This window comes from Quercus suber, unplaced genomic scaffold (assembly GCF_002906115.3).
Source record: "Quercus suber isolate HL8 unplaced genomic scaffold, Cork oak 2.0 scaffold_520, whole genome shotgun sequence".
In the NCBI taxonomy this organism is placed as follows: domain Eukaryota; kingdom Viridiplantae; phylum Streptophyta; class Magnoliopsida; order Fagales; family Fagaceae; genus Quercus; species Quercus suber.
In genome coordinates this window covers 121,337-140,217 of record NW_027069969.1, presented here as the reverse complement: position 1 = coordinate 140,217, position 18,881 = coordinate 121,337, and the positions used below count along the sequence as shown (strand labels likewise).

Here is an 18,881-nt window from a genome sequence, read left to right as displayed (position 1 = left end):
CATACATATATATATATATATATAAAATAGCTGTAAACCCGAAATAGTACACCGGTATTAACCGGTATCCAAAATATATCATACCGCTAGGCAAACCGGTACAGCCTCCGGTACGATATTGACTCCCTTTACACAAAAAAGACATTCTGTCACAGAAAAGCTTGTTTTTTTCGGTACATGCAAAAGGAAAAGCAGATAAGCACGAATCTTATTCTTAGCAATATTAGCGAAGATAAAAAGAAACCATTTGTGAGATGAGATTGAAGTTGGTATGGAAGCTTTTATGTACGTTAACAAAATGAGTGGTTGTAATTTACTGGTAGAACAAGTGAAAAGAGTCTATTGTATTAAACTCTTGCCGTAGCAAATTAATGGTGTTGTTTTTGAGTTCAACCTCTGCAGTTGAAAAATACAAAGTTCGTTTAGATCTCTTAAACAGATTGTTTTATTTAATATATTAATCAAGTAATTACTTAGGTTAATTATTCAGACCTAAGTTAAACACAAATATATCATATCATGCAAAGATGCGGAAAAGTAAATAACACCACGATATGATAACTTAAGAAAATCAATGAAACTAAACGTCTTAAGATAAAAACCTAAGTAGGATTTGATCTAGCTATTCTCGAGGTAAACCAAATCCACTATAAGAGAATTAAAATTTTTACAAAAGATTTAACCCTAAACCTAATGCTATCTCCAGTAATAACTTACTGACACGACCACGGGCAAGCTCCGAATCCACAGACTCCTTCTTTTCTTTGATTTACAACAACACAAGTCACCTTGCTTGTGACTTTGAGATCCCACTCAAAGGTTTTATATCACATTCACTTGTTGATCTTAATGAAGCAACTAGTTCTACCAATCCTTGATTGTAGTTTTAGCTCCGGTAGATTCTTGTGTAGTTAGAAGGTACAAAACTTCTCAAATCTCACAAAGAGTAACACATAAGTCTTCTTCAACACCTCGAAAACGTGGTTAGGGTTTTTCTTTTATATGTAGAGAAGTTTAAGTAAAACCCTAAACGTTTTCGCGGGCTTGGGCCTGTTTAAAATTCTGTAGAAAAAACTGAACCTGCAATTTTAGATCAATTGAGCCTAATTCTCGATCGGTCAAGAAAGTCAGAACTTCACTTTTCTTTTCTACAATCAGCTGGACTTCAAAACTTGAAACACCCTTATTTAAGCATTGCCTAAACACTTAGAGTAGACATGTTTTGATCTTGGTTTGCCAACACAATACAATAATGATTCTAAATATTTAATTCTAAAGCTTTAGAACCTAACACAACATATTAAAGAATAAAAAATTAGAGTATAAAATTAAAATAAAGAAGCAAGAGTTTAATCAAAGAGGAAAAAATAAAAGAACATTATTATTAGCTTTCTAAAGTACCCAAAAAAAAATAGATAATAGGATCTCACATTCTTTTTGTAATTATTTATTCTCCTTAATAAATTTTTTTATAAACAATAAAGTATGGAGATTATTATATAATAAACCGTTGAATCTGATATTGTTTTCAAGCTAATTAAGCTCAAAAGTTTCGAATACATAAATGTTTATTATATAGAGTTTCGAATTATTAGAAATTTAAATTTTTATGATCATATATTAGCTAAAATAGCATAAATTTCACCTATTATTATTTAACTACTAAAAATATTTCCATTCGTAAGGGATATTTTGACTTAAAATAAATTCAAAAAGAGATTACTCATGTGATAAAACCGTAATAGATAAACATACTATCTTTTTGTGGGTTTCCTTACATTAAATTTCACTTAGAATTTAAAAATAAAATTTAGTTTTGATTTTGGATATGATCTCAAAGACTATATATACATGTTCACATGCATGTGCATAAATTTATCATATATTTATTACCCTCTCTCAAGTCAAATCGTAGCTTTGTCATTGGATTAAATCTTCTAGCTAACTTATAAATCTTTTTGTGCAATCATATAGCCACTAAATAGGCCAAAATGAGTTTTGCCCCTTTCAACCAAACTTTTCAGCAAAATTCCCCGTATCTGAAACTATTTAGGGATATACCCTTATTTTGAAACTCAATTTTTAGAAAATCGAGTTGGGTGAAAAATTTTGCATGGAACTCGAGTTCCATGCTGGTTTTTTATTTTTTTTCATTGAAACTCGATTTTTAGAAAATCGAGTTTAAAACAAGACCATATGCCTAAATAATTTCAGACAAAAAGCATTTTGCTAATAACTTTGGCTGAAAGGGGTATATCCCCATTTTGACCCCACTAGATATTATAAGGGCACAACTTATCACTACCACAAGAACTATATTTCATGACAAAACACAATGTTGTTGCCAATAGTAACATTAAGCAACCTCGATGGTAACATTACACAAGCTTGCCTCTTTTGATTATGAGATGTAGCACGGTGCTCAAACCCAAATCATTCAATCAAGAGATACATACAAAAAGTTCCAAACTAGAAACCAAATCTTCAGCCTCATCTTCAAGAAAGGGAGATATATATGGAGAGAGATTTTTTCTTGGATTGATATGGTTATATTTCACCCACATCTCTTAATTATTGAATATTGATAAGGTTGAAGTAGTATAATTTGATACTAAATATTTTTTTATCAATAGCGGCGTCACTAGCTTTTTAAAATTCCCCCACCATCTTATATTTTTTATTAAAAACACAAATATGTAACTAAAACATTTAACTATTAATTGGCCCCCAAAGATTTTTTTAAAAACAATAAAAACCAATCATTAATGCATCATTTTCTTTTTCTTTTTCATCCTTCTACCACACATAGCTCATATCCAACTTATATTTTCCTAAAAATAGACATGTCTCTATAAATAATTATTGTATTATTTTTGTTTATATCTTATTATAGCATACTAGTTCATTAATTCAAGTACATTCAAGATATATGAGAAGAACAAGAAATAGATAACTAAATCTATTAAATAAAAACAATTTCATTTACCAACAATAAAACTTTGTTATTTTGCTTTTGGAGAATTAGACATACTGACATTGTGTTATTATTGTTATGTTTTACCTTTTAAAATAAAGGAAAATTGGATTATGAACAGTTAGAAATCCATATTGCATCTGTCATTTACGAAAATAATGTTTTTTCTTTATTTTCTATTATTGTTATATTTTTCTTATATTGACTTATATATGTTTAAATTATAAAATGATGTTAAATGATTTAAAATTGGTTAAATTTTAATATTTTTCTTAACTATAAATATACTTAAACTCTATAACATATATGTCATATCTTTTCATAGAAATATATGCCTATTACCAAGAGGTGTTCGTGTCTCTAAATAGTAATACTCTCATCTGTTTTGAACAGTACTAAATTTTTTCTACAAAAATTATTTTATGTTTGCAATCATCACCCTAATATGAATATAATCGAATAAAACTGAGTAAATGGTATTTCTCTTCTACACAAAAGTAAAGCTTTTGTAATTTAGGCCATTGGTGATTCTCTTATGTGTATAAGACCAAAAATGAAAGAAAGGAAACAATTACTTATGGCACATTATCTTGACTTAGTACCATTCTCATATATTGTTAGAGATTACATAACAAATGATGACATGCACAACAACCTCGATGGTAACATTACACTACACAAGCCTACCTCTTTCAATTATGAGATGCATCATGGTGCTAAAAACCCAAAATCATTCAATCAAGAGATACATACAAAATCTTCCAGACCAGAAACCAAATCTTCAACCTCATCTTCAAGAAAGGGAGATATATATGGAGAGAGATTTTTTCTTGGATTGATATGGTTATTTTTCACACACATCTCATAATTATTGAATTTTGATGAGGTTAAAGTAGTATAATTTGATACTAAATATTTTTTTATCAATAGCGGCATCCCTAGCTTTTTAAAATTCCCCCTACATCTTATATTTTTTATTAAAAACACAAATCTGTAACTAAAACATTTACACTATTGTTTGGCCCCCCAAGAATTTTTTTAAAACAATATAAATCAATCACTAATGCATCATTTTTTTTTTCCATTTCATCCTTATACCACGCATAGCTCATATCCAACTTATATTTCCCTAAAAATAGACATGCCTCTATAAATAATTTTTGTATTATTTTTTTTATATATCTTATTATAGCATGCTAGTTCATTAATTCAAGTATATCGAAGATATATGAGAAGAACAAAAAAGAGATAACTAAATCTATTAAATAAAAGCAATTTCATTTACCTACAGTAAAACTTTGTTATTTTGCTTTTGGAGAATTAGACATATCGACATTGTGCTATATATTATTTGTATGTTGTACCTTTTAAAATAAAGGAAAATTGGATTATCAAGAGTTAGAAATCCATGTTGCATCTGTCATTTACGAAAATAATGTTTTTTTCTTTATTTTCTATTATTGTTATATTTTTCTTATATTGACTTATATGTGTTTAAAGTATGAAATGATGTTAAATAATTTTAAATTGGTTAAATTTTAATATTTTTTATAACTATAAATATACTTAAATTCTATAACATATATGTCATATCTTTCCATGGAAATATATGCCTATTACCAAGAGATGTTCGTGTCTCTAAATAGTAAGACTCTCATCTGTTTTGGACAATACCAAATTTTCTCTACAAAAATAATTTTGTGTTTGCAATCACCACCCTAATATGAATATAATCGAATAAAACTGAGTAAATGGTATTTCTCTTCTGCACAAAAGTAAAACTTTTGTAATTTAGGCCATTAGTGATTCTCTTATGTGTATAAGACCAATGATAAAAGAAAGGAAACAATTACTTACGGCACATTATCTTGACTTAGTACCATCCTCATATATGGTCAGAGATTACATAATAAATGAATGACATGCACAAGGACCACGTTGGTAACATTACACAAGCCTGCCTCTTTCAATTATGAGATGCATCATGGTGCTAAAACCCAAAATCATTCAATCAAGAGATACAAACAAAAACTTGCAGACCAGAAACCAAATCTTCAACCTCATCTTCATGAAAGGGAGATATATATGGAGAGAGATTTTTTTCTTGGATTGATATGGTTATTTTTCACACACATCTCTTTATTATTGAATTTTGATGAGGTTGAAGTAGTATAATGTGATACTAAATATTTTTCTACCAATAGCGGCATCCCTAGCTATTTAAAATTCCCCCACCATCTTATATTTATTATTAAAAACACAAATTAGTAACTAAAACATTTACACTATTAATTGGCCCCCCAAGAATTTTTTTAAAACAACATAAATCAATCACTAATGCATCATTTTTTTTTTTTTCATCCTTATACCATATATAGCTCATGTCCAACTTATATTTTCCAAAAAATAGACATGTCTCTATAAATAATTATTGTATTTTTTTTTTTTTTATATCTTATTATAGCATACTAGTTCATTAATTCAAGTATATGCACGACATATGAGAAGAACAGGAAATAGATAATTAAATCTATTAAATAAAAGCAATTTCGTTTACCAACAGTAAACTTTGTTATTTTGCTTTTGGAGAATTAGACATATTGACATTGTGTTATATATTATTTTTATGTTTTACCTTTTAAAATAAAGGAAAATTGGATTATCAAGAGTTAGAAATCCATATTGCATCTGTCATTTACGAAAATAATGTTTTTTCTTTATTTTCTATTACTGTTCTATTTTTCTTATATTGACTTATATATATTTAAAGTATAAAATGATGTTAAATGATTTAAAATTGGTTCAATTTTAATATTTTTTATAACTATAAATATACTTAAACTCTATAACATATATGTCATATCTTTTCATGGAAATATATGCCTATTACCAAGAGGTGTTCGTGAGTAAGACTCTCATATGTTTTGGACAGTACCAAATTTTCTCTACAAAAATTGTTTTATGTTTGCGATCACCACCCTAATATGAATATAATCGAATAAAACTGAGTAAATGGTATTTCTCTTCTACACAAAAGTAAAGCTTTTGTAATTTAGGCCATTTGTGATTCTCTTATGTGTATAAGATCAAAGATAAAAGAAAGGAAACAATTACTTACTGAACATTATCTTGACTTAGTACCATCCTCATATATGGTCAGAGATTACATAACAAATGAATGACATGCACAAGGACCTCCATGGTAACATTACACAAGCCCGCCTCTTTCAATTATAAGATGCATCACGGTGCTAAATCCCAAAATCATTCAATCAAGAGATATATACAAAAACTTCCAGACCAGAAACCAAATCTTCAACGTCATCTTCAAGAAAGGGAGATATATATGGAGAGAGATTTTTCCTTGGATTGATATGGTTATTTTTCACACACATATCTTAATTATTGAATTTTGATATGGTTGAAGTAGTATAATTTGATACTAAATATTTTTCTATCAATAGCGGCATCCCTAGCTATTTAAAATTCCCCCAACATCTTATATTTTTTATTAAAAACACAAATCAGTAACTAAAACATTTACACTATTAATTGGCCCCACAAGAATTTTTTTTAAACAACATAGGTCAATCACTAATGCATCATTTTTTTTTCTTCTTCATCCTTATACCACACATAGCTCATATCCAACTTATATTTTCCAAAAAATAGACATGTCTCTATAAATAATTATTGTATTTTTTTATTTTATATCTTATTGTAGAATACTAATTCATTAATTCAAGTATATGCACGACATATGAGAAGAACAGGAAATAGATAACTAAATCTATTAAATAAAAGCAATTTCTTTTACCAACAGTAAAACTTTGTTATTTTGCTTTTGGAGAATTAGACATATTGACATTGTGTTATATATTATTTTTATGTTTTATCTTTTAAAACTAAGGAAAATTGGATTATCAAGAGTTAGAAATCCATATTGCATCTGTCATTTATGAGAATAATGTTTTTTCTTTATTTTCTATTATTGTTATATTTTTCTTATATTGACTTATATATGTTTAAAGTATAAAACGATGATAAATGATTTAAAATTGGCTAAATTTTAATATTTTTTATAACTATAAATATACTTAAACTCTATAACATATATGTCATATCTTTTCATGGAAATATATGCCTATTACCAAGAGGTGTTCGTGTCTCTAGATAGTAAGACTCTCATCTGTTTTAGACAGTACCAAATTTTCTCTACAAAAATTGTTTTATGTTTGCGATCACCACCCTAATATGAATATAATCGAATAAAACTGAGCAAATGGTATTTCTCTTCTACACAAAAGTAAAACTTTTGTAATTTAGGCCATTAGTGATTCTCTTATGTGTATAATACCAAAGATAAAAGAAAGGAAACAATTACTTACGGCACATTATCTTGACTTAGTACCATCCTCATATATGATCAGAGATTACATAACAAATGAATGACATGCACAAGGACCTCGATGGTAACATTACACAAGCCTGCCTCTTTCAATTATGAGATGCATCATGGTGCTAAAACACAAAATCATTCAATCAAGAGATACATACAAAAACTTCCAGACCAGAAACCAAATCTTCAACCTCATCTTGAAGAAAGGGAGATATATATGGAGAGAGATTTTTTCTTGGATTGATATGGTTATTTTTCACACACATCCCTTAATTATTGAATATTAATGCGGTTGAAGTTGTATAATTTGATACTAAATATTTTTTTATCAATAGCGGCATCCCTAGCTTTTTAAAATTCCCCCACCATCTTATATTTTTTATTAAAAACTAAAATTTGTGACTAAAACATTTACACTATTAATTGGCCCCCCAAGAATTTTTTTAAAACAAAACATAAATCAATCACTAATGCATCATTTTGTTTTTTTTCGTTTTCATCCTTACACAACACATAGCTCATATCCAACTTATATTTTCCAAAAAATAGACATGTCTCTATAAATAATTATTGTATTATTTTTTTATATATATATCTTATTAGAGCATACTAGTTCATTAATTCAAGTATATTCACGATATATGAGAAGAACAGGAAATAGATAACTAAATCTATTAAATAAAAGCAATTTCATTTACCAACAGTAAAACTTTGTTATTTTGCTTTTGGAGAATTAGACATATTGACATTGTGTTATATATTATTTTTATGTTTTACCTTTTAAAATAAAGGAAAATTGGATTATCAAGAGTTAGAAATCCATATTGCATCTGTCATTTACGAAAATAATGTTTTTTCTTTATTTTCTATTATTGTTATATTTTTCTTATGTTGACCTATATTTGTTTAAAGTATAAAATGATGTTAAATGATTTAAAATTGGTTTAATTTTAATATTTTTTATAACTATAAATATACTTAAACTCTATAACATATATGTCATATCTTTTCATGGAAATATATGCCTATTACCAAGAGGCGTTTGTGTCTCTAAATAGTAAGACTCTTATCTGTTTTGGACAGTACCAAATTTTCTCTACAAAAATTGTTTTATGTTTGCAATCACCACCCTAATATGAATATAATCGAATAAAACTGAGTAAATGGTATTTCTCTTCTACCCAAAGTAAAGCTTTTGTAATTTAGGCCATTAGTGATTCTCTTATGTGTATAAGACCAAAGATATATAAAAGAAAGGAAACAATTACTTACGGCACATTATCTTGGCTTAGTACCATCCTCATATACGGTCAGAGATTACATAACAAATGAATGACATGCACAAGGACCTCGATGGTAACATTACACAAGCCCGCCTCTTTCAATTATGAGATGCATCATGGTGCTAAAACCCAAAATCATTCAATCAAGGGATACATACAAAAACTTCCAGACCAGAAACCAAATCTTCAACCTCATCTTTAAGAAAGGGAGATATAGATGGAGAGAGATTTTTTCTTGGATTGATATGGTTATTTTTCACACACATCTCTTAATTATTGAATTTTGATGCAGTTAAAGTAGTATAATTTGATACTAAATATTTTTTTTATCAATAGTAGCATCCCTAGCTTTTTAAAATTCCCCCACCATCTTATATTTTTTATTAAAAACACAAATCTGTAACTAAAACATTTACGCGATTAATTGGCCCCCCAAGAATTTTTTTAAAACATTATAAATCAATCACTATTGCATCATTTTTTTTTTCTTTTTCATCCTTATACCACACATAGCTCATGTCCAACATTTATTATCCTAAAAATAGACATGTCTCTATAAATAATTATTATATTTTTTTTTTTTTAATCTTATTATAGCATACTAGTTCATTAATTCAAGTATATTCAAGATATATGAGAAGAACAAGAAATAGATAACCAAATCTATTAAATAAAAGCAATTTCATTTATCAACAATAAAAATTTGTTATTTTGCTTTTCAAGAATTAGACATATTGACACTATGTTATTACTGATTCTAAAAATAAAATAAAAAACACTGAGTTATTATTTTTATGTTTTACCTTTTAAAATAAAGGAAAATTGGATTATTAAGAGTTGGAAATCGATATTGCATCTGTCATTTATGAAAATAATGTTTTTTTTTTTTTTTTCTATTGTTGTTATATTTTTCTTATATTGACTTTTATATGTTTAAAGTATAAAATGATTTTAAATCGTTTAAAATTGGTTAAATTTTAATAGTTTTTTTATAACTATAAATATAATAAAACTCTATAACATATACGTCATATCTTTTCATGGAAATGTATACCTATTACCAAGAGGTGTTCGTGTCTCTAAATAGTAAGACTCTCATCTGTTTTGGACAGTACTAATTTTTCTGTCCAAAAATTGTTTTATGTATGCGATCACCGCCCTAATATGAATATAATCCAATAAAACTGGGTACATGGTATTTCTCTTCTACACAAAAGTAAAGCTGTGTAATTTAGGCCATTAGTGATTCTCTTATGTGTATAAGGCCAAAGATAAAAGAAAGGAAACAATTACTTACGACACATTATCTTGACTTAGTACCATCCTCATATATGGTCAGGGATTAAATAACATATGAATGACATCCACAAAGACCTCGATGGTAACATTACACAAGCCTGACTCTTTCAATTATGAGATGCATCATGGTTCTAAAACCCAAATCATTCAATCTAGAGATACATACAAAAAGTTTCAGACTAGAAACCATATCTTCTGCCTCATCATTGAGAAAGGGTGATATACATGGAGAGAGTTTTTTTCTTGGGTTGATATGGTTATTTTTCACACATGTCTCTTCATTATTAAATTTTGATAGAGTTGAAGTAGTATAATTTGATACTAAATGCTTTTCTATTAGTAGTGGCTTCACTCACATATATACTTAGGCTAGGTTAGAATAGAAATTCTATCTTATAAAAAAAAAAAAAAAAATCATACACCAACTTTTTTTTTTGGTTAAAAATACAAATCTGAAACTAAAACATTTAACTATTAATTGGCACCCCAAGATTTTTTTTAAACAATATAAACCGATCACTAATGCATCATTGTTTTTTCTTTATTATCCTTATACTACACATAGCTCATATCCAACATATATTTTCCTAAAAATTGACATGTCTCTATAAATAAATATTTTATTATTTATTTATCTTATTATATCATACTAGTTCATTAATTCATAGTACATTCAAGATATATGTTACAAGAAATAGATAACTTTTTTTAAAAGAACAAAAAATATATAGATAAGTAACGAAGTCTATTAAATACAAACGTTTTCATTTACCAACCGTAAAACTTTGTTATTTTGCTTTTGGAGAATTAGACAAAGAGATATAGTGTTATTACTTTAATGTTTTAAATTTTTAAAGAAAAGACAATTGGATTGTTAAGAGTTAGAATTAAATCCATATTGCACCTGTCATTTAAGAAAATAATGTTTTTCTTTATTTTCTATTATTGTTATAATTTTCTTATATTGACTTATATATATTAGAGTGTAAAATAATGTTAAATTATTTAAAATTGATTAAATTTTAATATGTTTTATAACTATTAATATACTTAAACTCTATAATCACTAAATTATTTAATAAAAAATTTCAATAGAAAATTCCCCAAGATTTTTTTTAAACAATATAAACCGATCACTAATGCATCATTGTTTTTTCTTTATTATCCTTATACTACACATAGCTCATATCCAACATATATTTTCCTAAAAATTGACATGTCTCTATAAATAAATATTTTATTATTTATTTATCTTATTATATCATACTAGTTCATTAATTCATAGTACATTCAAGATATATGTTACAAGAAATAGATAACTTTTTTTAAAAGAACAAAAAATATATAGATAAGTAACGAAGTCTATTAAATACAAACGTTTTCATTTACCAACAGTAAAACTTTGTTATTTTGCTTTTGGAGAATTAGACAAAGAGATATTGAGTTATTACTTTAATGTTTTAAATTTTTAAAGAAAGGACAATTGGATTGTTAAGAGTTAGAATTAAATCCATATTGCACCTGTCATTTAAGAAAATAATGTTTTTCTTTATTTTCTATTATTGTTATAATTTTCTTATATTGACTTATATATGTTAGAGTGTAAAATAATGTTAAATTATTTAAAATTGATTAAATTTTAATATGTTTTATAACTATTAATATACTTAAACTCTATAATCACTAAATTATTTAATAAAAAATTTCGATAGAAAATATTTTATTTTTGGTGTAAATTTTTTTATTATATATGTGATTTTTTTTTTTTTGGTTATATCATGCTACATACATACTTTATGTATAGATAATATATTATGTTATATATATATATATATATAGCATCACCCTTTAAAAAAACCCACACATCTTTAGAATCCAAATCGAGACCTTATCTTCAGTCTCATTGTCAAAAAAGATTTCTACACTCTTTCTTTTTTTGAGAGAAAACACTGGAAACTTTATTAATGAAAACTGGATATATCAATCTGAAGTACATACTAAACTTGTTAGACCTTTTAGCAATTTGCCTCAAAAAAAATAAAAAAAAGCAAACCACAACAACTCAGCCACAAGAGAGAATAATTGGTTTAGGTTGTGAGGTTTATCACCATTTGATGAAGTGGGGCTAAGATTTTGACAAATGGGGGCCAAGATTTTGGAGAGGGGGACCAAAGTTGTATGTGAGTATATCACTTGATGTATATCCTTACGATTTTTTCTTTTCTTTTCTGGTAAGGGGGCTAGCCCCTTTGGGCCCCACCTAATTCCATCTTTATCTTAGGAAATATTAGTTTGAAAGTACATACAAAACTTAATAGACTTTTTAGCAATTTGCCACCAAAAAAAATAGTAAACAACAACAACTCAGCCATAAGAGATAATAATTGGTTTAGGTTGTGAGGTTTATCACCATTTGATGAAGTAGGGCTAAGATTTTGACAAATGGGAGCCAAGATTTTGGAGAGAGGGGGACCAAAGTTGTATGTAAGTATCTAACTTGATGCATATCCTTATTGTTTTTTTTTTTTTTTTCCTTTTCAGGTAAGGGGGCTGGCCCCTTCAGGCCCCACCTGATTCCGTCTCTGTCTTAGGAAATATCAGTCTGAAGTACATACTAAACTGATTAGACTTTTTAGCAATTTGCCACAAAAAGAAATAAAAAATAAAAAATAGCAAACAACAACAACTCAGCCACAAGAGATAATAATTGGTTTAGGTTGTGAGGTTTATCACAATTTGATGAATTGGGGTTGAGATTTTGACAAACGGGGGCCAAGATTTTAAAGAGAAGGAGACCAAAGTTGTATGTGAGTATCTAACTTGATGCATATTTTTACAATTTTTTTTTTTTCTTTTCAAGTAAGGGAGCTGACCCCTTTAGGCCCCACCTGATTTCATCTCTATTTTAGAAAATAGTTATATATTCGAAGAAGTTTAAAAGTACCATAATTAAAAACAAAAAGTTTTCAATAAAAAGTAAGAGGTCATTCATTCAATTTTGGGAATCAATTATAAAGTAGGAATTTCCATCCGTTCATGTACTTGCCATAGTAAATCAAATCGTGAAAGACGAGTTTTTTATTTTTTAGCACGATATAATAAGACATTGAATTTCCATTGGTCCATGAAAAAACATGAAATTGAAAGGAAAGTTCTACTTACAGAAATCATGCAAAGCACAAGTACAAGTATACCCACTCTCTTTTTTATTTATTTCTTATGCAAAGTATATGCCCTCTCTCTTTTGTATATGCATAAAAACATATATACATATATTCCAATTCTCCCATCATTTCCGAGCCTTTCTCCAATAACATTAACCTAAGGATGAGTTACGCACTACCTTTGCTGCTATTTTTTCTTCTTCGATTAAACTATGCAATGTCCAAAGTCGAAGAATACCAAACATACATCATCCATATGGACCATACTCAGAAGCCTGTGTCTTTTATCAACCCATGAGTCATGGCATCGTTCCATTTTGAATTCATTGTCGTCTTCTCCTGGTGATGACCAGGAACTGTTATTGTACTCATACAACCATGTCATGCATGGCTTCAGCGCGAGGCTTACACCATCTCAGCTATCTGAGGTTGAGAAATCTCCGGCTCACCTCGCCACATACCCGGAGTCCTTTGGCAAGCTGTTGACAACCTACTCCCCTAAGTTTCTTGGGCTACAACAAAATGTTGGCATATGGCCCGCTGCCTCATATGGAGAAGATGTGATTGTAGGCATTATTGATACTGGAATTTGGCCAGAGAGCGAGAGTTTTAATGACGAGGGTATGTCACCAGTGCCACAAAAATGGAAAGGAAAGTGTGAGAATGGCACAGCATTTAGCCCTTCATACTGCAACAGGAAGCTCATTGGGGCTCAATCGTTTAGCAAAGGACTCCAAGCTGCAGGTATTAATATATCCAATGAACCATTCTTCAATTCTGCAAGAGACTACATGGGTCATGGTACACACACAGCATCCACAGCGGTGGGTAACTATGTACACGATGTAAGTCACTTTGGATATGCAAGAGGCACAGCCAAAGGAGTGGCTCCCCGGGCACATCTTGCTGTGTACAAGGTCCTTTGGGCAACAAAAACAAGAGAGTCTGCATCAACCGATGTTCTTGCTGGTATGGACCAAGCAATTGATGATGGGGTTGACATCATGTCTTTGTCCCTTCGCATTAATCAAACTTCTTATTTCGCTGATAGCATTGCCAAAGGTTCTCTTTCGGCAATTGAGAAAGGGATTTTTGTTGTCTGTGCCGCTGGCAATGATGGTGATTTTAAAACAATATACAATGGAGCACCTTGGATAACAACTGTTGGGGCTGGCACACTTGATCGAAGTTTCCACGGAAAAGTGACTCTAGGAAATGGGGTTACCATTGGAGGCACATCATACTTTCCAGAGAGTGGTTTCAATACTAATTTACCTTTGTACTATGGCACACGCAACAGGAGCAAAGCAATTTGCAACCACAAATCATTGGATAAAAAGGAGGTTATTGGGAAGGTAGTCATCTGTGATTATAGCACCAAGATTAATGTTTCTGAACAGATTAAAGAGGTCGAGACCGCAGGTGGTTATGGAGCTATCTTCTTGACCGATGCATCATTCTTTCTTTTTCCAAATGAATACACCATTCCGAGCCTTATTGTGCCAACTGCTTCAGGGATTCGGGTTAAAGAGTATGTGACAAAGGTGAGAAATCCAATAGTGAATGACATGAGGTTTCTATTAACAAGGTTCAGTACCAAGCCTGCACCTCAAATCGCCAAGTTCTCTTCAAGGGGTCCAAGCACAATCAGTCCAGGAGTTTTAAAGCCAGATATTCTTGCTCCAGGAGTTGATGTGCTAGCCGCAGTTTCACCCATTGTACCATACATAAGGGTCGGCAAATATGATTTGGCTTCAAATTATGCTTTATATTCAGGCACATCAATGTCAACACCACATGTTGCTGGCGTTGGAGCTTTACTAAAAGCAATCCATCCTGAGTGGAGCCCAGCAGCTATCCGATCAGCTATGATGACCACAGCCTATGTCAAAGACAATACTGGCAAGATTTTTAAAAGCCAATTGACAAATTCTTCTTCCTCACCTCTAGACTTTGGTGCTGGCCATATCAATCCAAACAAAGCCATGGATCCTGGACTGATCTATGATATGGGTCTGCAAGATTATATTCAATTTGTGTGTGGCCAGGGGTACACTAAGAAGCAAATGATTCTTCTCCTTAGACGAACTCGATGGAGTTGCAACCACAAATCTATTCATGATCTAAACTATCCCTCTTTCATGGCTGTACTCTCCAACAAAACTAGATATCCAGTGACAATGAAGTTTAACAGGGTTGTGACAAATGTTGGCAGTGATAAATCTGTTTACCGAGCACATTTGGAGAACATTCCAACCGGAATGAGAATAACTGTCAAACCGAGGATTCTTACCTTCACCCGCAAACATCAGAATCGAAGTTTTGTTGTTAGTGTTGTAATTGATAAGCTTGATGGAGAATATCCAATTCCAACGGTATTTGGTTTTCTCAAATGGATTGATCAAGATAGCCACATAGTATCAAGCCCCATAGTGGCTATCAAATATTAGCGGACAATATATATGGGCATGTTCACGTGCTAAATATTAGCTATTGTCGAGGGCGTCCTGGCTATTTGTCTTCTCAGTTCAAGTAGTGGTTATTCATCATGAAAATCTGCAAGTGCTGTGTTAGAACTATATGTTGGCTTTGTATATGAGAATAAATGTGCTAAATATCTGAAGTTTCTTTTTTTTCCTAGAAAGCTTTCTTCCCTTTTTTGTGTTCTTTATTTTCCTGTTTGAAGAGTGTCATGGAGGGCAAAGCATTCAAGACATTTCTATACTAGTGCTTGTAAGATATTAAAGTCTCTTAACGTGTTAAGCATAATGTCGTAGTTTCGTATATGCTGGTTTGGCATTATCTTGCTACTGCCCATGACCAATGAAAGCTGACCTCTACCGAGTCAATCGAACAGTCAGACGAGGCTGTTGACAATGAATAAGGCGGTGGTCGGTAGAGGCTTGGGTTTTCTACGCTGCTACACCAGCCGGTTCAAAAAATTGTTCTGCTTTTTTTTTTTTTTTTCCAACAAGGAATCGAACTGGACGACCTATTTTATAGATTATATATATTCTCAACCCAGATCGGAGCCAACTCAGTTGAAAAGGTAAGATTCGATGAGAGTTTGATCTAGTTAGATTTTATGAAAACATGAAAAAGAGAATATAGGAGGGAGAACACAATGTTTGCGTTGTAAGGTCCAACGGTCTAGTCCACAGTGAAAAGCCCTATAGTAATAAGGTCCAATCCAAATAAAAAAGCCCTATGGTAATGACTTTAAGGCCCAAACCAAATAAAATAAAAAAATAAAAAAGCCTCATCTTGTGAGTTAATAATTGATTAAAAAAAAACAAAAGTTCACGTACCAATCTAGCTATATCTATATAATCTATATAACAACTAATAGCCGAAATGTTTAACTTTTTGTTGACCACTTCTTATTGCGCCACATAACTACATAAATGATTGTCACATTTACATCTAAAAACACCAAAACAATATGTCTTTTCGTTTGGGCGGTAGTTACAAGGGGAAAAAAACACTTTTTTAAAATAGCAACAAATAAGCAAATAAGCCTTTTTAAAAATAAATTATAAAAAAAAAAAAGAAATTTTAACAAATTATTTTTAAAAGCCCCACACCATTTCAGTGGATAACCACTTTATGTGTGTCTATATATATATATATATGAGATGGGTTCAAGTTACACCTGGTGTAACTCTGTTATAAAATTACACCCTTTTTAAACCATAGATTCCCAAAAGATCGAACGGTTAAAAAGAAAACATTGTTATCCATTATTATATCATTAAATATTTACTAAATTAATAGCATACACATTATCTCTCTCCTTATTAAATGCTTTTTGTGTCTCTTTTTCTCTCTCCTTATTAATTTTTTCAATTTTCATTGTAATTCCTTTTTCTATACAATTCCTAGTATGTTTCTACCATCTCCATCTTTCTATGCTTTTCTTATTTTAGTAAGTTTTTTTCTCCACTAAATAAAACCTATTAGTCACTTTCCTCATCCTTTTTAACAAAATTTTCATGCAAAAATATTCACAGCAGGAGCTACAAATAGCATCAAACAACTAAAACAAGACCACAAATTTCTGGAAAAAATTGCCAAATGCCCTTTTTGGGAAAACTAAGTAGCGTTTTGCCCTATTTTTCAAACTAATTAGAAAAATGCCTCTCTTTTGAAAATCGATTTTCTCAAAATCGAGTTAGCCCCTATAGCAACGTTTTTAAGGAGCCTATGATGACGTTTTCAGGACCTATAGTGGCATTTTGTAACTCGATTTATATGAAATCGAGTTATAGGTAAAAAAATTTTAAAAATTGCCTATAACTCGATTTTATGGAAGTCGAGTTACAAAACGTCACTATAGGTCCTGAAAATGTCACTATAGGTCATTAAAAATGCCGCTATAGAGCTCCAGAATTTATTTTTTTTATAACTCGATTTTGAGAAAATCGAATTTCAAAAAAAGGGCATTTCCCTAATTAATTTGAAAAATATGGCAAAACGCTGCTTAGTTTGCCCAAAAAGGACATTTAGCAATTTTGTCCCAAATTTCTTGAAAAGAACTTCTAATTATTTTTAGTTTAGGTACTTTGCATCTCATGTTCCAATTTTACTTACTCAATTTTTTTTTAATCTTTTTTAAATGTTTGTTGATTTGCAAACAATATCCCTAAGGATAGACTTCTATAGACTTAGGACTTGTATTTGGTGTGGCTGCCGTATATGTCCTTATCTCTATCTCTTGTATTTGAACTCAAACTAGTATGATGATTAGTATTAGTAGAATCCTTAATAGGGCTCAAGTAATCACAGCATAGACAATTATGTTTTTGATTTTGAAACTTTTCTTTGAAGAGTTGAGTTGTTATTCCATAAGATCAAAACAATGTAATTTGATATTTCTTAATTATCAAAACCATGGAAATGGTTGGTGGAGCTATTGGATTTGTATGTATCTTTTTTTTTTTTTTTTTACTTGGTTTAGAGGGCAAGTTCATTAATTCTTTAAATTTTTTTTTTTATCCTACAGATTTATCCTCAAGATCCCATGTTTTGTTTTTAACTTTTAAGTTATTTTTAGATTTCACTGCAACGACAATTAGTCAATTAGATACGACTAATCTCCACACAAAGAGACAGAGCTGGGGTAATTTCCAATTTCTGATGCCTTTTCATTCACTTGTGCTTGAACATTTTGTAAAAAAGGGATGAGGTTTTATTCAAATCATGGGTGGCTCTCAATCCGAAAGAGAAGACAAGGTTTCAATGGAGCTGAATGAAGAGATTATTCAAAGCATGGAAGTTGGCATGGCTTTCAGAGACTATAATGGTAGAATTAGTTTGATGGATTTTCATAAGACTTCAAGTTATCTAGTAATAGCTAGTGATGACAAATCCATTCGCCTTTATGATGTTGCCAGTGCAAGCTGTTTGAAGACAATTAACAGCAAAAAGAATGGGGTTGATCTGGTTTGCTTATTCGCCTTTATGATGTTGCCAGTGCAAGCTGTTTGAAGACAATTAACAGCAAAAAGAATGGGGTTGATCTGGTTTGCTTTACTTCTCACCCTACAACAGTCATCTACTTTTCGAAAAAAACTAAGGAAATAGTAGAAGGAATTGCATAGAAAAAGAAATTGCAATGAATGACTTAATAAGGAGAGAGAAAAATGCATGGCCATTTAATAAGGAAAGAGATAATGAGTATGCTATTAATTTGTTAAATATTTAATAGCTGTAATGGATAATAGTGTTTTGTTTTTAACTGTTTAATTTTATGGAAATCAATG

At 30.1% G+C, this 18,881-nt stretch overlaps 1 protein-coding gene across 1 annotated transcript; it reads left to right on the top strand.

Moving 5' to 3' along the window:
- Window positions 1-13,199: 13,199 nt before the first annotated feature.
- On the top strand, window positions 13,200-15,830 carry LOC112028985 (subtilisin-like protease SBT1.6). Its single transcript, XM_024061672.2, has one exon. The coding sequence runs from the start codon at window positions 13,332-13,334 to the stop codon at window positions 15,567-15,569; it is 2,238 nt and encodes a 745-aa protein (XP_023917440.2). The 5' UTR covers window positions 13,200-13,331; the 3' UTR covers window positions 15,570-15,830.
- The last annotated feature ends 3,051 nt before the right edge of the window (window positions 15,831-18,881 follow it).